General features: G+C 44.6%; 1 protein-coding gene across 1 annotated transcript in view; it reads left to right on the plus strand.

The window, feature by feature from the left end:
• Positions 1 to 22,774, plus strand: part of AK7 (adenylate kinase 7) — a 95,824-nt gene that overhangs the window by 28,726 nt on the left and 44,324 nt on the right. Inside the window, exons 5-7 of the mRNA XM_039469040.2 lie at positions 160 to 270; positions 16,639 to 16,719; positions 21,134 to 21,222. Coding sequence (XP_039324974.2) covers positions 160 to 270; positions 16,639 to 16,719; positions 21,134 to 21,222 — 281 coding nt within the window. The remainder of the gene's footprint in view (positions 1 to 159; positions 271 to 16,638; positions 16,720 to 21,133; positions 21,223 to 22,774) is intronic.

Genomic DNA, 22,774 nt, shown 5'->3' on the forward strand with positions numbered 1-22,774 from the left:
CCAGGAGATGGACGTTGCGGTGAGCCAAGATCGCGCCATTGCACTCCAGCCTGGGTAACAAGAGCAAAACTCCGTCTCAAAAAAAAAAAAAAAAAAAAAAGAAGTCACACATATCTCTAACTCACCATGTCTGTACCTTTTCTTTCTTTCTTATAATAGGAGGATTCTGAGGTTCCATTCACTGAAGAAGATTATCGAAGAAGAAAGCCTCATCCTAATTTTCTGGACCACATAAATGCTGAAAAAATGGTTCTCAAATTTGGAAAAAAGGTAAGTCTGTCATAATGGAACATGGACATCATCTGAAGTCCTTGAACATCTCTTTGCTTAGTTTCCCGGGTCTTACACCCACAGATGTCTGAGCTTTAGACTCACCCCAGGACACCCTGTCCTTAGGGGTCCTGGCCCAGGTTCTGGTCCAGCACACTGGGTTGAATACCTTCCATCACCACGCAGCCGAGCTTGGGCCCTCACCTGCAAAGGGGTCTGTGTGTCTGAAAAGCTGTCTGGCCCAGAAAAGGCAAATAACCCAGAGCTGGAATGGGGAGCAGGGGAACCACATTTTCCCCGTTCCCAGAATCTTTCCATCTTTCCGGTTTGTTTCTGTTTTTTTTTTTTTTTATTTTATTTTTTTTGTGAGATGGAGTTTTGCTCTTGTTGCCCAGGCTGGAGTGCAATAACATAATCTCGGCTAACTGCAACCTCTGCCTTCTGGGTTCAAGTGATTCTCCTGCCTCAGTCTCCCCAGTAGCTGGGATTACAGGGGCGAGCCATCATGCCCAGCTAATTTTTTTATTTTTAGTAGAGACAGGGTTTCACCATGTTGGCCAGGCTCGTCTCGAACTCCTGACTTCAGGTGATCCACCCACCTCAGCATCCCAAACTGCTGGGATTGCAGGCGTGAATCATTGTGCCCGGCCCCCATTTGTTTCTTAAAACAACTCTGAAAGTGCCTATTAACTTCATCTTACGAATAAAGAGATGGGAGCTTCCAGAGTCACATAACTAGGATTTACTGAGCACTGTCCTGAGCACACTTTGGCCTCGGCCTCGGCCTCATCTTCGTCGGAGCCACTCCTTATAACAAGACTATTATCTATGCACATTGCTGTCCTCATTGCATTTCCTGGTGTGGAGCTGAGATTTAGAGCCGTCAGCCACCAAAGCCTGTGCGGTTTGCTTTTTTTTCTTTGAAATCCAAAATCCCATCATTCAATAGAATTTATCTTGACATAGCCTTGGTCATTAAGACATTCCCGTAGCTGAGAAGTTGATGTAAACAGTATTAAGAGCTTATTAGCTTTTTTTCCCAGCAAAATTCATCATTTTGACATAGCCATTATAAAATTATTTTATTTATCTTGCCTTTCATCAGAAAAGATGATGGGAATGCCCTGGCAATGAGTAAGCGTTGTTTTTTGGTTTTTGTTTTTTGTTTTTTTGAGACGGAGTTTTGCTCTTGTTACCCAGGCTGGAGTGCAATGGCGCGATCTCGGCTCACCGCAACCTTCGCCTCCTGGGTTCAGGCAATTCTCCTGCCTCAACCTCCTGAGTAGCTGAGATTACAGGCATGCGCCACCATGCCCAGCTAATTTTTTTGTATTTTTAGTAGAGACAGGGTTTCACCATGTTGACCAGGATGGTCTCGATCTCTTGACCTCGTGATCCATCCGCCTCGGCCTCCCGAAGTGCTGGGATTACAGCAGGCTTGAGCCACCGCGCCTGGCCTTTTTTTTTTTTTTTTTTTTTTTTTTTTTGAGACGGTGTTTCTCTCTTGTTACCCAGGCTGGAGTGCAATGGCGTGATCTCGGCTCACCACAACCTCCACCTCCTGGGTTTAGGCAATTCTCCTGCCTCAGCCTCCTGAGTAGCTGGGATTACAGGCACGCACCACCATGCCCAGCTAATGTTTTGTATTTTTGGTAGAGACGGGGTTTCACCATGTTCACCAGGATGGTCTCGATCACTTGACCTCGTGATCCACCTGCCTCGGCCTCCCAAAGTGCTGGGATTACAGGCTTGAGCCACCGCACCCAGCCTAGTTGTTTTTTATTTATTATTTTTCATTCAGGGTTTTTGTTTTATTAGACTATAAGCAAACAGCAGAATTAACACAAAATTCAGCAACTCCAGACCAGCTTTTCTTACCCCCATGAAGAACAGTCAGTTGAACAGACACGGACGTAGAGATACCTGATAAGCTGACAGCCAGCCTTGCTGCCCATCTAGAGGGTCATGTCCCAACAACAGTAAAGCCACTCTGCCTTCGCCTTTTTACAGGATTGCTCTTTAAAGGGACCAGCCTGAGATACTAACACCTGTTAAGGCATCTGAGAGGCCCATGTTGGGGCTGAGCCTCAGTACCAGCCTCAGGCTGTCTAGTGACAGCACCACAAAAACATGCTGCCTGCAATTCTGGTCGTATCACAAAGGCAGAGGCAACCAATCCTTTTGTTTCTTTTCGTTTCTCTTTTTTAACCTCTCTTAAAGATTCTTTGATGCTTTGCTCTATTACTTTAGACATGGGTCTATTTCTGCCTAATTTTTTCTTCTTTAAACTCTGGGTTGCTATTTTCTTATTAACAATTTGATAACGAACTGCCATTCACAATTGCTACAAAGAGAATAAAGTACCTAGGAATACGACTAACAAGGAATGTAAAGGACCTCTTCAAGGAGAACTACAAGCCATTGCTCAACGAAATAAGAGAGGATACAAACAGATGGAGAAACATTCCATGTTCATGGTTAGGAAGAATCAACATCGTGAAAATGGCCATACTGCCCAAAGTAATTTACAGATTCAACGCTATTCCCATCAAGCTACCAAAGACCTTCTTCACAGAACTGGAGAAAAACACCTTAAACTTCATATGGAACCAAAAGAGAGCCAGCATAGCCAAGTCAATTCTAAGCAAAAAGAACAAAGCAGGAGGCATCACACTACCGGACTTCAAACTATACTACAAGGCTACAGTAATCAAAACAGCATGGTACTGGTACCAAAACAGAGATATAGACCAATGGAACAGAACAGAGGCCTCAGAGGAAATACAACATACCCACAACCATCTGATCTTCGACAAACCTGACAAAAACAAGCAATGGGGAAAGGACTCCCTGTTTAATAAATGGTGTTGGGAAAACTGACTAGCCATGTGCAGAAAGCAGAAACAGGACCCCTTCCTGACACCTCACATCAAAATTAACTCCAGATGGATTAAAGACTTAAACATCAGACCTAACACCATAAAAACCTTAGAAGAAAATCTAGGCAAAACCATTCAGGACATAGGTGTAGGCAAGGACTTCATGACCAAAACGCCAAAAGCAAGGGCAACAAAAGCCAAAATAGACAAATGGGACCTAATCAAACTCCACAGCTTCTGCACGGCAAAAGAAACAGTCAGTAGAGTGAATCGGCAACCAACAGAATGGGAAAAAATTTTTGCAGCCTACCCATCTGACAAGGGGCTGATATCCAGAATTTACAAAGAACTAAAGCAGATCTACAAGAGAAAAACAAGCAAGCCCATTCAAAAATGGGCAAAGGATATGAACAGATACTTTACAAAAGAAGACATACAGGAGGCCAACAAACATATGAAAAAATGCTCATCATCACTGGTCATCAGAGAAATGCAAATCAAAACCACATTGAGATACCATCTCACACCAGTTAGAATGGCGATCATTAAAAAATCGGGAAACAACAGATGCTGGAGAGGATGTGGAGAAATAGGAACACTCTTACACTGTTGGTGGGAATGTAAATTAATTCAACCATTGTGGAAGACAGTGTGGTGATTCCTCAATGACCTAAAAATAGAAATCCCATTTGACCCAGCAATCTCATTACTGGGTATATATCCAGAGGATTATAAATCATTCTACTACAAGGACACGTGCACACGAATGTTCATTGCAGCACTGTTTACAATAGCAAAGACCTGGAACCAACCCAAATGCCCAACAATGATAGACTGGATTGGGAAAATGTGGTACATATACACCATGGAATATTACGCAGCCATCAAAAACGATGAGTTCGCGTCCTTTGTAGGGACATGGATGAACCTGGAAACCATCATTCTCAGCAAACTGACACAAGAGCAGAAAATCAAACACCGTATATTCTCACTCATAGGCGGGTGTTGAACAATGAGAACACATGGACACAGGGAGGGGAGCACTACACACTGGGGTCCGTTGGGGGGAAATGGGGGAGGGGCGGGGGGTGGGGAGGTGGGAAGAGATAGCATGGGGAGAAGTGACAGATACAGGTGAGGGGACGGAAGGCAGCAAACCACACTGCCATGTGTGTACCTTTGCAACAATCTTGCATGTTCATCACATGTACCCCAAAACCTAAAATGCAATAAAAAAAAAAATTATCCTCAAAAAAAAAAAAAAAAAAATTTGATGACCCCATCACAATACCAAAATATCCCCCAAAATGAAGTTCAGATTTGGTCAAAACATAAACCAAAGTGACTGACTAGAATGATAAAGGCCAGGCAGCAGGAAAAGTCACCCTAAGCCACCATCTGACCGCTCAAGTCTTGCCTCTCCAAAGAGGAGGGCGGGAAGAGGAGAAATCTATTGTACACGCAGCACTGAACTGGAGAACACGGCCTCCTGGACGGTCCAGGTCTCCCAGCTGCCCCCTGCTTCCCAGATTGTCCCACTTGGCCAGGTAACACGTGCCGGCCACCGGGGCCCCGGGTGTCCTTTTTACGGAAGGACACCACTGAGGATGGGCTCGTCACACTTCAGTGGCCTGTGTCCTTGGGAGGCCCGGAGCCTGCATAATCGGAGAGGGCTGTGCCACCGCGGATATCATTGCCCTTCATGTTGACCCCCAGGAAACGCTGCCATTCCTATATTTGGGATCTTTCCTGCAGGGAGCATCCGGGCCTGTCAAGACCAAGGTGTAGAGATTCCCTGAATCAAGAGCATCCTACGAAATTCTGGTGGGTCTGTGCTTCACCTGGGTGGGCGTCGGTACTGTACCCGGCTCGTCCACCGCCGCCGCGTGCCAGTGACATGCAGGGGGCGCTGCGGGTGCTCGTCCACTTCCTGCGGGCTCCAGGCGGAGCGCACAGCCGGGAGTGCCACGGAGGGGCGGGGTGGGGGGCGGGCAGGCGCGGGGTGGAGGGCTCACTGCTGTGTACTCAGCACAGTTCTCAGTGTTTTACTCATGGTTACCTCATGCCATCTTCAAGAGTCTCATATACAGTTCTCAAAATTCTGTGAGGCAGGTGCTACTATCATCCTCATTTAACTTGTAGAAAACCCCAAAGCCCCTTCTGACAGTGCCGTTACATTTTTCCCGTTAGTGGAAGACCGGCGCTAAGTGAACTGCAATAATAGTTATAAGATGACACCTAGTGGTCGCAGATGACATTACAACAGGAACTTCTGTCCCACTGTAAAAAAGCGCTTGACCAATCCAAGCACTGTGAGTGTAAAACATTTGAAGAAACAACAAAAAATGAGGAATTCTAAACCTTTTTCTGTCCGTTAACTTATTACCTTAGCCAAGTTATTAAACTTTTGGGGTTAAAATAAGTAAAAGGACTAGATTAGATGGTCTAAATTTATTCCAGTTCTTTTTTTTTTTTTTTGAGACAGTCTCATTCTGTCGCCAGGCGCCAGGCTGGAGTGCAGTGGCACAATATTGGCTCACTACAACCTCCGCCTCCTGGGTTCAAGCAATTCTTCCGCCTCAGCCTCCCAAGTAGTTGGGACTACAGGCGCACGCCACCACGCCCAGCTAATTTTTAAAAATATTTTTAGTAGAGACGGGGTTTCACCGTGATGGCCAGGATGGTCTTGATCTCTTGACCTCGTGATCCTCCCGCCTCGGCCTCCCAAAATGCTGAGGTTACAGGCGTGAGCCACCACGCCTGGCCTATTCCAGTTCTAAATTCCATAAATATATTACTTTATTGGAACCTGTGATTTCCTGATCATTTATGTTTAATTTGCAGGTTGAAAATGTATGCTCACACATATAAAGCTGATTCAAGTCAATAACATGAGAAATATGATTATCTTTACATCTTTTATTACAGAACATTAAACCTGTCATTTAAATAATAAAACCAAAATTTCGTTGTAAAAATCTATTCTTTTTACCCCCAACTTTCTTAATCACTCTTTTCTACACCATTAATAAGATTGATTCAGCCAATTTGGTCATCCCAATGATCCTTTTTGATCAGTGATGCTAATATTTTCATCTGGGAGATAGACCTTTGGAAATATTTAACACATTCATTTAACAAATGTCCAGTTAAATCCAATTATGGACCAGGCACTCTGATGAGGAGCTGTCTTCACAGCTATCGATAAAGCAGACACAGTCTATGCACTCCAGAGTCTGGTTGTCAAGTGTTTGTCTACTGTTATCACATCCTCAGCCAGCACATTCATATACAAGACTACGTACACAAAAGGTGAACTTCTATTCAATATTTTGAGGCAAAGAGGAGTCCCTAATAATTATATAAGTTGCCAAAATAGTCCTGAATTGCCTGATACCAAACTTGCTTTCATATTTTATTTTATTTTATTGAGATGGAGTCTCTATCGCCCAGGCTGGAGTGCAGTGGCATGATCTTGGCTCACTGCAACCTCTGCTGCCTGGGTTCAAGCAATTTTCCTGCCTCAGCCTCCTTGAGTGGCTGGGATTACAGGCTCCTGCCACTGTGCCTGGCTAATTTTTGTATTTTTAGTAGAGACGGGGTTTCACCATGTTGGCCAGGCTGGCCTTGAACTTCTGACCTCGTGATCCACCCGCTTCAGCCTCCCAAAGGGCTGGGATTACAGGCGTGAGCCACCATGCCTGGCTGATTTCATCTTTTAATAAGTCCCACTGATTTTTTTTTTTTTTTCTGAGATGGAATCTTGCTCTGTTGCCCAGGTTGATATGCAGTGGCATGATCTCAGCTCACTACAACCTCCACCTCCCAAGTTCAAGTGATTCTTCTGCCTCAGCCTCCCAAGTAACTAAGATTATAGGTGCACACCACCACCCTCAGCTAAACTTTGTATTTTTAGTAGAGACAGGGTTTCACCATGTTGGCCAGGCTAGTTGTGAACTCCTGACCTCAGGTGATCCACCTGCCTCAGCCTCCCAAAGTTATAGGGTTACAGGTGTGAGCTACCACACCCAGCCTTGATTATGTAGAATATGTTAAAATACTGTATTTAAAAATAGAAGTATTGGGCTGGGTGCAGTGTCTCATGCCTGTAATTCCAGCACTTTGGGAGGCCAAGGTGGGCGGATCATGAGGTCAACAGATCAAGACCATCCTGGCCAACATTGTGAAACCCTGTCTCTACTAAAAATACAGAAGTTAGCTGGGCATGGTGGCACATGCCTGTAGTCCCAGCTACTCAGGAGGCTGAGGCAGGAGAATCACTTGAACCCGGGAGGTGGAGGTTGCAGTGAGCTGAGATCGCACCACTGCACTCCAGCCTGGCGACAGAATGAGACTCCATCTCAAAAAAATAAAAAATAAATAAAATAAAATTATTTTGACTTTCATTTGTATTTTTAATAAGTCAGAATTGCCTATCTGTGTAAAAGTCACTTAAGTCAATTCATTAAGTGGTCAGTGAGCACTGTGTGTGATCCCTGGGGGAAAAAAATCTACCACACCCCAGTGACAATTCATTTAATTTGTTGTAATAGATAATTATTCCACTTGTCTTTGATGTTTATATCTTCTGATCATGACGGATTTTTTTTTTAAACATGTTTCTCGATTTGCTTTAATAATGTTGTCTGTGAGATCTTTCCAATTTTATTCCAGTTTAGAGGTGAGATTGGCCTGTAATCTTCCTTTCTTAAACTGTATTTTTCTAGTTTTAGTGTCCTGGCTCTACTGTCATCATATAATTCATTGGGAGCAGTATTTTTTTTTTTTTTTTTTTTTTAATTTGAGACGGAGTCTCACTCTGTTGTCCGGGCTGGAGTGCAGTGGCACAATTTGGGCTCACTTCAACCTCCACCTCCTGGTTCAAGCAATTCTCCTGCCTCAGCCTCCTGAGTAGCTGGGACTACAGACATGCAGCACCACACCCAGCTCATTTTTTTGTAATTTTTTTTAATAGAGATGGAGTTTCAACATGTTGGCCAGGCTGATCTCAAACTCCTGACCTCAGGTGATTCATCCACCTCAGCCTCCCAAAGTGCCGGGCTTATAAGCATGAGCCTGCTGCATCCAGTCTGGGGAGCAGTATTTTCTCTTCTCTGGAACTTGCGTGAAATTGGGCTTATCCTTTTCCTTTGTGGGTTTTGTTTTTGTTTTTGTTTTTGTTTTTGTTTTTGTTTTGAGATGGAGTCTCACTCTGTCACCCAGGCTGGAGTGCAGTGGCATGATCCCGGCAGCTCATTGCAACCTCCACCTCTCGGGTTCAAGTGATTCTCCTGCCTCAGCCTCTGCCGTAGCTGGGACTACAGGAGCTCACCACTGCACATGGATAATTTTTGTACTTTTAGTAGAGACGAGGTTTCACCATCTTGACCAGAATGGTCTTGAACTCCTGACCTCAGGTGATCCACCTGCCTCAGCCTCCCAAAGTGCTGGGATTACAAGCGTGAGCCACCATCCCTGGCCATAGTTTTTGTCTTGAAAACTATTTTGTCTGATATAAGTATAGCAACTCCTGTTCTTTTTTGGTTTCCATTGGCATGGAATATCTTTTCAATCCATTTATTTTCAGTTTGTGTGTGCCTTTACAGGTAAAGTGTGTTTTCTGTAGACAACAGATCAATGGGTCTTGTTTTTATTTTTGTTTTCGTTTTTGTTTTTCATCAATTCAGCTAGTCTATGTCTTTTGATTAGAGAATTTAGTCCACTTACATTCAATGTTATTATTGATAAGTAAGGACTTATTCCTGCCATTTTGTTATTTGTTTCCTGATTGTTTTATTGTCTTATCTTCCTTCTTTCTTTCCTTCCCATCTTGCTCTAGGGATGGTGATTTTCTCTGGTAATATGATTTAGTTTTCAACTTTTTATTTTTTGTGTATCCATTGTAGGTTTTTTAGTTTGAGGTTTTTTACCATGAGGCTTGCAAATACTATCTTAGAACCCATTGTTTTAGCCTGATAACAGCTTAACCCAATTTGCATAAAGAAACAAGCAGAAAGAAAATGAATAAAAACTCTATGCCAGGCCGGGCGCAGTGGCTCACGCCTGTAATCCCAGCACTTTGGGAGGCCAAGGCACTTTGGGATCCCAGCACTTTGGGATCACGAGGTCAAGAGATCGAGACCGTCCTGGTCAACATGGTGAAACCCCGTCTCTACTAAAAAAAAAATACAAAAAATTAGCTGGGCATGGTGGCACATGCCTGTAATCCCAGCTACTCAGGAGGCTGAGGCAGGAGAATTGCCTGAACCCAGGAGGCAGAGGTTGCGGTGAGCCGAGATTGCACCATTGCACTCCAGCCTGGGTAACAAGAGCAAAACTCCGTCTCAAAAAAAAAAAAACAACTCTATGCCTTTCTTCTATCCCCCAATGTTTTAACTTTTTGATGTTTCTATTTATATCTTATTGTACTGTATCATAAAAAGTTGTTGTAGTCATTATTTTTGATTGGTTCATTGTTTATAGTCTTCCTTCTTAGGATAAGATAGTTTACACACCATAGTTAAAGTGTTTAATATTTTGTGTTTTTCTGTGTACTTCCTATTACCAGTGTGTTTTATATTATTTATCGTTGATTATTTATTGTTCATTAATGTCTTTTTCTTTCTCACTGAGGTACTCCCTTTAGCGTTTCTTATAGGACAGGTCTGGTGATTGATGAAATTTTTCAGTTTTGTTTGACTGGAAAAGTATTTCTTCTCCATACTTGAAGGAGATTTTCAACAGATACACTATTCTAGGGGAAAGGTTTTTTTTCCTTCAGCACTTTTCAATATATCATGCCACTCTCCCCTGGACTGTAAGGTTTTTCACTGAAAAATCTGCTGCTAGTTGTATTAGCGCTCCATTATACGTTATTTCTTTTTTTTCTCTTGCTGGCTTTTTGATCCTTTTTTGTATTCTTTATCTTTGTGAGTTTGATTATTATATGCCTATAGGTTGTCTCATATATTAGTCCATTCTTCCACTCCCATAAAGAATGACCTGAGACTAGGTAATTTATAAGGAAAAGACATTTAGGCCAGGTATGGTGGCTTACCCCTGTAATCTTAGCACTTTGGGAGGCCAAGGTAGGCAGATCACCTGAGGTTGGAGGTTTGAGACCAGCCTGACCAACATGGAGAAGCCCTGTCTCTACTAAAAATACAAAATTAGCCAGGTGTGGTGGCACATGCCTGTAATCCAGCTAGTTGGGAAGCAGAGGCAAAAGAACTGCTTGAACCCAGGAGACAGAGGTTGTGGTAAGCTGAGATCACGCCCTTGTGCTGCAGTCTCAGCAACAAGAGCAAACCTCTGTCTCAAAAAAAAAAAAAAATTGGTTTAATTGACTCACAGTTCCATGGGTTTTGCAGGAAGCATGGTGGGGGAGGCCTCAGGAAAACAATCATAACAGAAGACAAAGGGGAAGCAGACACATCATACATGACCCGAGAAGGAGGAAGAGAGAGTGAAGGGGCAGCTCTTACACACTTTTTTTTTGGAGATGGGGGTCTCACCATGTTGGCCAGCATGGTTTCAAACCCCTGACGTCAGGTGATCCACTCCCTCAACCTCTCAAAGTGCTGGGATTACAGGCGTGAGCCACCATGCCTAGCTAATTGTCATTGCTACACATTTTTATAAGCAACCAGATCTCATGAGAACTCACTCACTATTACAAGAACAGCAAGGGGTAAATCCAGCCCCATGAGCCAATCACCTCCCACAAGGCCCCTCTTCCAACACTGGGGATTATAATTCGACACTGAGATATGGGCAGGAACACAGACCCCATATCATGTTGTTCAGTCAAATCCGCTTAGTGTTCTGTGAACTTCTTGTACTTGGATATTGATATCTCTCTCTAGATTTGAGAAGTTCTCTGCTATTATCCTTTTGAATAAACTCCGTACACCTATCTCTTACTCAACTTCCTCTTTAAGGCCAATAACTCTCAGAGGCCCTTTTGAGGCGATTTTCTAGATCTTGTAGACATATTTCATTGTTTTTCCTTTCTTTTGTCTCCTCTGAGTATACATTCTTTTGTTTTATTTTTTTGTTTGTTTGTTTTCTAGATACTGCATAGAGAACAAGACTATATTTTTTAATAGGGAATTTTCAAGCTCACTCTTTCTACTTTGATCAATTTTGCTATTAAAGGACTTTGATTCATCCTTCAATATGGCAATTGCATTTTTCAGCTCTGGAGTTTCTGCTTGATTTTTAAAAATTATATCAATCTCTTTGTTAAACTCATCTGATGGGGCTGAGTGTGGTGGCTCACGCCTGTAATCCTAGCACTTTGGGAGGCTGAGGCAGGCAGATCACAAGGTCAGGAGTTTGAGACCAGCCTAACTAACATGGTGAAACCCCCTCTCTGCTAAAAAATACAAAAATTAGCCAAGCATGGTGGCATATGCCCGTAATCCCAGCTACTTGGGAGGCTGAGGCAGGAAAATCGCTTGAACCCAGGAGGCGGAGGTTGCAGTGAGCTGAGATCGTGCCACTCCACTCCAACCTGGGTGACAGAGCAGACTTCGTCTCAAAATAATAATAATAATAAAATAAATTGATCTGATGGAATTCTGAATTGTTTCTCTGTGTTATCTTGATTTTCTTTGAGTTTCCTCAACACAGCTGATTTGGATTCTCTTTCTGAAAGGTCTCATATCTCTGTTTTGCCAGGATTGGTCCCCAGTGCCTTATTTAGTTCATTTGGTGAGGTCATGCTTTCCTGGATGGTACTGATGCTATCAGATGTTCTTCGGTGTCTGGGCGTTGAAGAGTTAGGTATTTATTGTAGACTTTACTGTCTGGGCTTGTTTGTACCTGTCCCTCTTGGGAAGCCATTCCAGATACTTGAAAGGACTTGGGTACTATGATCTCTGTTGTATCTGCTTTAGGGGGCACCCCAAGCCAGTAACGCTGCAGTTCCTGCAGACTCATAGAGGAATCGCCTTGATAGTCTTAGACTATATCTGGAAGAATTCTCTGGATTAACAGGCAGATTCTCGTTCTCTTCCCTTACATTCTCCCAAACATACCAAGTCTCTCTCTCTCTCTTTCTCTCTCTCTCTCTATCTGTTCTAAGCGACCTGAAGCTGGGGGGGTAGGCGGGTAGAATGATACAGGCACCCCTGTAGCCACCACTACTGTGACTATATTGGGTCAGACCTGAAGCCAGCACAGCACTGGCTATCATCCAAGGCCTGCTGTAACCGCTCCCTGGTTACTGCCTGTGTTCACTCAGGGATCCAGGGTTCTACAGTCAGCAGGTGGCATAGCCACCCTGGCCTGTGTCCTTCCCTTCAGGGTGGCAAAGTCCCTCAGGCCCCAGGTGGGTCCAGAAGTGCCATCTAGGAGTCAGGAACTAGAGTGATAAACCTTAGAAGTCTCCCTGGTGTTCTATTGTATTGCAGCTGAGCTAGCACTGAAACCACAAGACACAGTCCTTCCCAGTCTTCCCTCTTCTTTCCAAAGGCAGAGAAGCCTCACCCAGTAGCTATCCCAGGCCACAGGGAGTACTGATAGACTAGCACTGATATTCCCTTAGGGCCCCAGGTCTCTTAAGTAAGCCGGTTTGGCTGCTGTCTGGCCTGGGACTCACCCTTCAGATGGAACTCACCCTTCAGGGAAGTGGGCTCCCCTCTGGCCCAGGGTAGGTCCAGAAATGCCATTCAAGAGTCAGGTCATGGCAGGAACCCCAAGAGCCCGCTTGGTGCTCTACCCCACTTTGGCCATGCTGGCACCTAAGGCACAAGACAAAGTCCCCTTTACTGTTCCCTCTGCTTTTCTCAAGCAGAAGGAGTTTTGTCCCATCGTCAGCACAGCTGGGTAAGTGCTGAATCTCACCCGAAGCCAGCAAGGCTCATCCAAGGCCCTCAACATAGTACGTGGGTATCACTGCTGGTTATTCAGGGCCCAAGGGCTCTTCAGTGAGCAGGTGATGAATGCAGCCAGGACTAGGACCTTTCCTTCCAGGCAGTAGGTTCCCTTCTGGCCCAGGTGTGTCTAGAAATGTCACCTGCAAGCTAGGGCCTAGAATGAGGCCTCGCTGCCCACCAGTGCCCTTTCCTGCTGTGACTGAGCTGGTGTCCTAGATGCAAGACAAAGTCCTCCCCACTCTGTCCTCTCTGCTCCTCGAGCAGAAGGAAGGGGTCTCTTGGAGCTGCGAGCTGTGCAGCCTGGGGTTAGAAGTGAGTTGGTGCTAGCTCTCCCTTAGCTGCCCCCACTGGTGTCTCGGTATGTTGCGTGGCCTCCCCAGTCCACCGTCTCTGGGCCTCGCTCAGCACTGGAACTCGCCTAAGCCTTGCAGTCCTTAGGGCCTGGGTTGTCTTTCAAGTTTGCTTGGAGGCCCTTGAGCTCTGACTGCTGGTACCGGAGACCCCGCTCTGACAGGGCTGGTTTAAATGCTCCCTCCTTGGGCCAGGCTGGCCTCTGCTGTGCTTGGCCTAGTTTTCCTTCCTGCTCTAACAGGACAGCACTGAGTTCAGTGCCTCTCAGTTGCTCTGTTCTCCCTCCAGCAGTGCTCAGAGATGCTCTCTTGCTGGTGGGGGCAGGTGGCTTCGGCAATTGCAAACTGTTTTTTCTGGTTCTTGAGTGCCTCTTTCAGCGATAAGAAGTTAAAATAGGGCCGGGCGCGGTGGCTCAAGCCTGTAATCCCAACACTTTGGGAGGCCGAGGTGGGTGGATCACGAGGTCGAGAGATCGAGACCATCCTGGTCAACATGGTGAAACCCCGTCTCTACTAAAAATACAAAAAATTAGCTGGGCATGGTGGCGCGTGCCTGTAATCCCAGCTACTCAGGAGGCTGAGGCAAGAGAATTGCCTGAACCCAGGAGGCGGAGGTTGCAGTGAGCCGAGATCGCGCCATTGCACTCCAGCCTGGGTAACAAGAGCGAAGCTCCGTCTCAAAAAAAAAAAAAAAAAAAAAGAAGTTGCCGGGCGCAGTGGCTCAAGCCTGTAATCCCAGCACTTTGGGAGGCCGAGGCGGGTGGATCACGAGGTCGAGAGATCGAGACCATCCTGGTCAACATGGTGAAACCCCGTCTCTACTAAAAATACAAAAAATTAGCTGGGCATGGTGGCGTGCGCCTGTAATCCCAGCTACTCAGGAGGCTGAGGCAGGAGAATTGCCTGAACCCAGGAGGCGGAGGTTGCGGTGAGCCGAGATCGCGCCATTGCACTCCAGCCTGGGTAACAAGAGCGAAACTCTGTCTCAAAAAAAAAAAAAAAGAAGAAGTTAAAATAGGTACTATGGGGGCTCACCTGATTCTTGGTTCTTACGAAGCTGTTTCTTCTATGTAGAGACTTCTTGTTGTCCTTTCGGGGGAGATTTCCATCCCGCCATCTTGCTCTGTCTCTGGGCTTAGCCTTTGACTGTTTGGTGGACTTTGGTTGAAAACTGTCTTGGACTGTGGGAAGGCAGTTAGCAGGAGTCTGGGGGCAAGAAATGAGCCCTTTAAGCTAAATCTTCAAATTAATTGGCATGACGTTGTCCATAAGTCTCTCTTATAATTTTTAAAATCTCGATTGCACCTGTGGTTATGTCCCCCTTTTCAAGCCTAATGTTTGTGACCTTCCCACAAGAACCTGAATAACATTCTTCCTAAAATGGTTGGGCACAGTGGCTCACACCTGCAATCCCAGTAGTTTGGCTGAACGGGAAGATCACTTGAGGTCAGGAGTTCAAGACCAGCCTGGCCAACACAGCAAAACCCTGTCTCTACTAAAGGTACAAAAAAATAGCTGTGTGTGGTGGTTCTAGCCTGTAATCTCAGCTACTTGGGAGGCCGAGGCAAGAGAATTGTTTGAACTCAGGAGGCCAAGGTTCCAGTGAGCCTAGATCATGCTACCGCACTCCAGCCTGGGCAGCAGGAGTGAGACTCTGTCTCAGAAACCAACCAACCAACCAACCAACCAACCAACCAACCAACAAAACCTCCTGTCTTCTTGCACCATCCCTGGTTGGCCTGACGAAGCTCAAGCAAGTTTTCTGATTGGTGGGTTTGGGAAGGGCCTGGCCATGTGAGCTTGGCCCCCTCCTCCTTCCCTTCTCTCTGGGAATGGCAGCTACTGTGTATTTCACCTTCTTCATACCCTGAGACCTACAGCAGCAGGCCGCCATATGAAGAAGTCCCTAGTTGTCCAGTGTTGGTTGCCTGGGACTGGATGGAAAAGTTCATCTTACTCTTTTTCTGTGTAGAGAATAATCTGGTTCAATATGGTTCAGGGTTAGGAAGCTCATTGTCATGGCTCACCTAAGGCATATCCCCAGTAGAACTCATATCAGTAATAAAGATGGTATTTTGAGCTTATCTGGTTGAATGTTGAGGGAGAGAGTAGAGTCTGAGAAGAGTAGTAGGGGGTAGGGGGAGGGAAGGATAATTCATGAGTACAAAAAAGTTAGAAAGAATGAATGAGACCTACTATTTGATAGCACAACAGGGTGACTATAGTCAGTAATAACTGAACTGTAGGCTTTAAAATAACTTAAAGAGTGTAATTGGAGTGTTTATAATTCAGTGGATAAATGAAGGGATGGGTACCCCATTCTCCATGATGTGCGTGTTTCACATTGCATGCCTGTATAGAAACATCTCATGCAGCCCATACATATATATGCCTACTATGTACCCACAAAAATTAAAGATAAATAAATATTGGGGCCAGTTCCTTCAGTGCCTAAACTGCTCATCCCGGGTGAAGTGAACAATCCGTGTGCATTTCTGTCCTGTGTTAAGGCCCATTACCAGCTCCCTGGTTTCATGTGTTATGTCTACCTCCCTACTAGATCATTAAAGATCCTCGTGGAAAGACTTGTTTTTCTATCTTCTTTTCCCATTCAGTGCCCAGCATGGACTTACAGATATTACAGATATTAAGGTTTCACAAAAACTCTGGCTTTAATTTAATTAGGAGACCCTGTTATATTTTAATAGTGAGGCCAGGTACCGTGGCTCAGACCTGTAAGACTAGCATCTTGGGAGCGCAAGGCAGGCAGATTGCCTGAGCTCAGGAGTTCAAGACCAACTTAGGCAACATAGTAAGACCCTGTCTCTACTACAATACAAAAAATTAGCAGAGCATGATGTTGTATGTCTGTAGTCCCAGCTACTTGGGAGGCTGAGGCAGGAGATTTGCTTGAACCTGGGAGGTGGAGGTTGCAGTGAGCCAAGATCGCACCAATGCCCTCCAGCCTGGGCAATAGAGTGAGACTCTGTTTCAAAAAAAAAAAAAAAAAAATATATATATATATATATATATATATATTAATAGTGGTCAGTGGTCAGAAGTGTTCCTGAATAGCGTGGGGGTAGTGTTTCCCCCTTTAAGAGATAAGAGATATGGTTTCTATCCCAAACAATCCCTCAGTCACCTGCCAGAGTTGACGGAAGTTCTGAAAGTGTCCATTTTAACTACTAAAATAATCTGGTTCAATATGATTAATAATGTTACATTCATCTTTTTTTCCTGCATTTTATCTATTAGTCCAGAAAATTTGTAACTTACGTAGTTGCTGCTGGACTCCAGTATGGAGCGGAAGGAGGCATCTTACACACGTTTTTTAAGGTACGGCTTTTCAATGAAGTCTTTAAAGTGTCTTACGACAAAGAGATACAATGTGAAGGTGTTTTTGATTGCTTTGGATGTGTTTAGTTCAGGGGAATAGCAGAAAATGAAGGAAAGTATGGATGTGACCACAAAGACCTAATTTTCTTTCTCATTATTAACTTGTATTCACATTCTCAGAATAATAAAGATGGATCTCATTTCATTCATGAAACAAATATCGATCTAGTGCCCACCAGGTGCTAGAAACTGTTGTAGGTACTTGGGATACAGTAAAATAACCAAGTCCCTCCTCTTATGAAGCTTAATTCTGGCAGGGTGGAGAAAGAGATAGATAACAAACAAGCCAGTAAATACTGAGTACTTCAGGTGTTGAAACAGGCTATGGAATATGACAAAGCAGAGAAAGACATAGAGAGCTGGGAAGGAAGGTTGTTGGGGGTCAGGGGAGTTATAGTTTACATAGGAAGGTAGAGGAAGGTCTTTCCAACAATGTGACATTTGAGTAGGAAGGGAAAAGCCATCAGGGAGCTGGCTAATGGGCTTTCTGGAGGAAGACATCCCAGGCAGTGGGAACTGTAAGTGCAAAGAAGTGAGGCAGAAATGTGCCCGCTGCATTTGAAGACCAACCTAGATCCATCTAGCTGAAGTATGGGAAAACAGTGGTAATGAGATCAAAGCGGTAATGAAAGAGTCAGACCAAGCCCAGCCTCGTAGCCCCTCCTGAAGCTCTGGCTTTCTTTCTGAATGAGTTGGGCAACCATTAGACTGTTTGAGCACAGAAGCAATATAATCCATGTGAAGTTACAAAAGGACAGCTTTCTCCTTCTGCTGGGCTGAGGATGTACTATTTGGGGCAAGGGCAGGAGCCAGAAGCAAGGAAACCAGTGAGGAGGGTAGTGCCTAAGACCCAGGTGAGAATGACGGGGACACTGGAAACCGTTCTTTGAAGATAAAGTCAATGGGATTTGTTCAAAGCTTGGATGTAAGGATGACAGAAACAAAGGATAACTAAGGATTTTGGTCTAAGCAACTGGAAGTATGGTACTGCCGTTGATTGAGATGAGGAAGACGGGGAATGGTGCTGGTTGGGGTAGAATGGAGTGGAAAGCTCAGGAAGTTTGAGATAATTAATATCCAAGTATAGATACTGGGTAGGCTATTGGACGTAAAGAGTTTTGTGATCATGGGGGAGGTCAGGTCTGGAGATATGATTATGGGACCTGACAGTATATAGCGGATACTTAGATCCTTGGGACTGGATGATATCAACCAGTGAATGAATATGGAGAAGAGAATGGGACCTGAGGACTGAGTCTTGGCACCCTTCAATACTGGAGGTTATAGGGAAATGGGAGGAAATTAGGAAAGGAGGTTAAGAAGGGAAAGCAGGAGGCAGGAGAGGAAATAAGAGGGGAGTAAATAATTATGAAAAAAAGTTTCTAAAAATAAATAATGATGAACTGTGTAAGATACTGCAAACGATCAAGTAAGGTGAAACCTGCAAATTGACCACTGAATGTTTTGGCACTGGGTAGCACGAAAGTCTATTAGAAGTAGGTCCACGAGGGAACAGGTGGAGAGGAATTGAAGACAATGAAAATAGAGAAATATTTCAAGGACTTTTCCTGTAAAAGGAGGAGATCCAGAGAAAGAAGGCAGGAGTTAAAGGAAAAAGTGTGGTCAAGAGAGGTCGGTTGAACTGATTTTTTTTTTTTTCATTTTATTTATTTACATATTTTCAAGATGGAGTCTTGCTCTGTCATCCAGGCTGGAGTGCAGTGGCACAATCTCAGCTCACTGCAATCTCTGCCTCCCCAGTACAAGCAATTCTCCTCCCTCAGCCTCCCGAGTAGCTGGGCTTATAGGCGCCTGCCACCATGCCCGGCTAATTTTTGTATTTTTAGTAGAGATGCGATTTTGCCATGTTGGCCAGGCTAGTCTTGAACCCCTGACTTTGTGATCCACCATCTTCAGCCTCCCAAAGCACTGGTATTACAGGTATGATCCACCGCGCCTGGTCTTGAACTGATTTTTTTAAATGCAAGAGATATGACAGTTGCAGAGGAGAAGTTCAAGGAAGCTCTTTCTTACTGTCCATTCTCAGCTACTCTTCACTTACCTGCTCACTGAATCTTGGCATTCTCAGGCCTCAGCCCTAGACCTTTTTTCTTCACCCTCTGCACTCTCTCCCTTGGTCTATGTAAAATTCCCATGACTGATACCAATGACTCAAACTTAGGTCTCCAGCGAGCCTCTCCTAAGTTCTAGCTCTGAAGGTCCAGCTGCCTACTCAGCACCTCAACTTGGAAGTGTTTCCCAAATCCAAACTATACCGACAGTCATCCCCACGCCTGCCCCTCCTCCAAGGCCCCATCTCAGAAAATGGGGCAACTCTCCACCCAGCTGTATGATCAGAATCCAACTCCTCCCTCCTTCTTACTGCAAACCGAAAAGGTTCGGAGACAGGTCTCAATCAGTTTAGAAGTCTATTGTGCCAAGGTTAAGAACGCATGCCCAGGAAACAGGTCTCTGCCTTTCTCCAAAGATGCCTTTGAGGGCTTCAATATTTAAAAGGGAAAGGGTAGATATTGGAGAAAGAGGAATAAATTTTTTAAAGGTCTGGGTAAGCCAGGAATGGTGGCTGATGCCTGTATTCCCAGTACAGCACTTTGGGAGGCCAAGATGAGTGGATGGCTTGAACCAAGCAAGGAGTTTGAGACAAGCCTGGGCAACATGGTGAAACCCTGTGTCTACAAAAAATAAATCAAAGATGTGGGTGGATAAGAGCCAAGCAGGTGCATTCTTTTGAGTCTTTGATCAGCTGTTCAACCTGATGGAAGGGTAGAAGAATAGTCACGCATTCATCTAGCTGAGTAAATCTGCATTTTTACATAAGATAAGATAAACATAGGGCAGAGGGAACAATCAGATATGCACTTGTATCAGGTGAGCAGAGGGATGACTGAGTTCTGTCGTGGTCTTGTACCTGTGAAGATAAGCTGTCATTTCACATTGTCAGGGTGAAATTCAACAGAACTGTTTTAAGGTAAAGCTCTTGGGGTCCACAAATAATCTCCTAATGGGAAAATTGTGAGGAAGGTATGTAGCTTTAAAAATCTTTGAGTGACAAAAAAAAAAAAAAATCTTTTCGTAAGGCCAGGCACTGTGGCTCATGCCTGTAATCCCAGCACTTTGGGAGGCTGAGGCGGGAGGATCATCTGAGGTCAGGAGTTTGAGACCAGCCTGGCCAACATGGTGAAACCCCATCTCTACTAAAAATACAAAAATTAGCCAGGCATGGTGGCACATACCTGTGATCTCAGTTACTTGGGAGGCTGAGGCAGGAGAATCACTTGAACCTGGGAGGTGGAGGTTGCAGTGAGCCGAGATCACACCACTGCGCTCCAGCCTGGGCGACGCAGCAAGACTCCGTCTCAAAAAAAAGAAAAAGAAACAAAATGAAATCTTTGAGAGATACGTTTGCTTTATATAGTTCCCAGCTTGCCTCTTCCCTTTGGCTTAGTGATATTGGGGTCCCAAGATTTATTTTCCTTTCACATTACACATCACAAAATTCCCAGTTACTACAGTCAGCCTCCTCAATATCTCGCTTTTCTCCATCCCCACTCTGTGCAGTTCCCACCTCCAAGCTAGGCTAGCCCATCTCACCTGCACACCTGCCATCGCCTCTCTCCCTATCGGACTGTCCTTCCCGCCACTTCTCCACAGGCAACAAAATCCATCCTGCTGCTGTCACATCACTGCTCAGAACCCTTCAACCCTTTCTCGAAGTCCAAAATATCTTACAAGACCTGGCAGTCTACTGTGACCCTCACTCCTGCCTCTTTCACTCTTCACAATTCAAAATCATCTAATACACGACACTTCAACAGTACTCAGCATGTCTGTTTGGTTCCTGAAATACTTAATGAGAAGAAAAGACAAGGATTTGGACTCTGAGGATTGGGGTTCCAGTCCAGGCGCTCTCCTCCTGCTACTTTATCCACTAAAGCGTTTTCTCCCTGTACTGATGGTAATTATTTCCCCCTCACCTCCTCCCTACCAGTGGGGGTACTTTTAAATTTTAATTAGTCTTTGTGAGAATTAAAGACATCATGCATGTGAAAACATTTCTTCTCCATGTCGATGATATGCATATAGCTACTAAATACGACTGGGAGGTTGTAGATTTCTTGAGAAGTATTTCAGTCCCAAAGCTACATGTTATTTCTCTTGGTAGAATTTAATCCTAAATCTCGTCAGGGATGATTTATAAAACATCTCCTAGAGGAAATTATCTAAGCAGATAGCTAGGTCTTTTGGATGCCTCTGACTGTAGACTTACGTGTGAGCTGTAATAGCCATCCACGTATAACTGCGGGGGTCGTGGTTTTGCTTTTCTTTCTTTCAGATGGCTTGGTTGGGCGAGATTCCTGCATTGCCAGTTTTTGGCGACGGAACAAATGTAATTCCAGCAATCCATGTTCTTGATCTAGCAGGGTGAGCATTCTCCCAGAGGCATGACCTTCACAGACTTGGTTAGCGTATGTGTTTGTAAGGCTAACACAGTTTGAGCATTTGCTAAGTGCTAAGAACCTTACATGCATTACTGTGTTCGCTCTTCATAACAAGCCTTTGCAGAAGGTACTGTCTTCTCCATTTTCCATCCAGTGAAATAGTGCCCACTGTTCACAAGGTCTACATTTCTGGTGACAAGTTCAGGTTCATCCTTAGAAACTTTATCAGCAGAATAGCAATGCCCTCCCATTTTGGGAAAGAAAGCACTTGGAATGTACATTCTGAGGACATAGTTTCTTATTCCTTTGTCCCAGATGAGATTAATATGTCTAACCCACCAACTCAAATTCTAGAATTCAGATGACAAAATGTAAACCTAAAGCTTTTTATTCTTTTGACGGTTGTAGGTAAGGTTGACACTTTTCTTTTAATACTCAGAAAGTGTCAAAACCCCGTATTCGGACAGTCCAGAAACCCTTCTTCTCCTTTGAAGACCCTGACTTAACCGCGAGGTCAGAAGCTGGTTCACTGTGTTTGTGGTTCATCAGCTCCACATTCCAGCTTCCAGGGACCTCATTCTGTCACCCCTGTGGCACATCCCCAGAAGGGAGCAATTTCTGCACCTCCCTGAGGTTCTGGTTTTCAGATTCCCACTCTTTCCCTCATCCACTGGCCACGAGAACATTAGTCACAATCTCAGACAAATTTATAGATTTACAGGGAAATGAAGGAAGTGTAAACTTCAGGGACACATCCCTGAGCAGACCCCTTTCCAAGACCCTGAACCTAATTTTCAGTATTTTCCTTAAAGAACGATCCTGTAAGCCAGGGATATTCTGTCCTTTGGCTTCCCTGGGTAACATGGGAAGAATTGTCTTGGGCCACACATCAAATACACTAACACTAGCGATAGCTGATGAGCTTTAAAAAAAAAATTGCAAAAAAAGTCATAAGGTTTTAAGAAAGTTTACGAAGTATGTTGGGCCAAACTCAAAGCCATCCTAGGCCTCATGTGGCCCACAGGCCGCAGGTTTGACAAGCTTGCTATAAATGGGCTAAGCTTCAGGCACTACAAAACCCTGGATCCGCTCCATCCCTGGGGATGGAGGGGCCAAAACATACCCATTTTTTTTTCTGCAGAGATTTTACATGATGACATTACTGGGTTTCAAAGATATAGAAGAGTCTCTTTTACATTATTAAAATAACTTACTTAGCATTAGTTCTTTTTTTTTTTTTTTTTTTTCTTTGAGATGGAGTTTCACTCTTGTTGCACAGGCTGGAGTGCAACGGCGCAATCTCGGCTCACCGCAACCTCCGCCTCCTGGGTTCAGGCAATTCTCCTGCCTCAGCCTCCTGAGTAGCTGGGATTACAGGCACACGCCACCATGCCTAGCTAATTTTTTGTATTTTCAGTAGAGACGGGGTTTCACCATGTTGACCGGGATCGTCTCGATCTCTTGACCTCGTGATTCACCCGCCTCGGCCTCCCAAAGTGCTGGGATTACAGGCGTGAGCCACCGCGCCCAGTCCA

This window comes from Saimiri boliviensis, chromosome 2 (genome assembly GCF_048565385.1).
Source record: "Saimiri boliviensis isolate mSaiBol1 chromosome 2, mSaiBol1.pri, whole genome shotgun sequence".
In the NCBI taxonomy this organism is placed as follows: Eukaryota; Metazoa; Chordata; class Mammalia; order Primates; family Cebidae; genus Saimiri; species Saimiri boliviensis.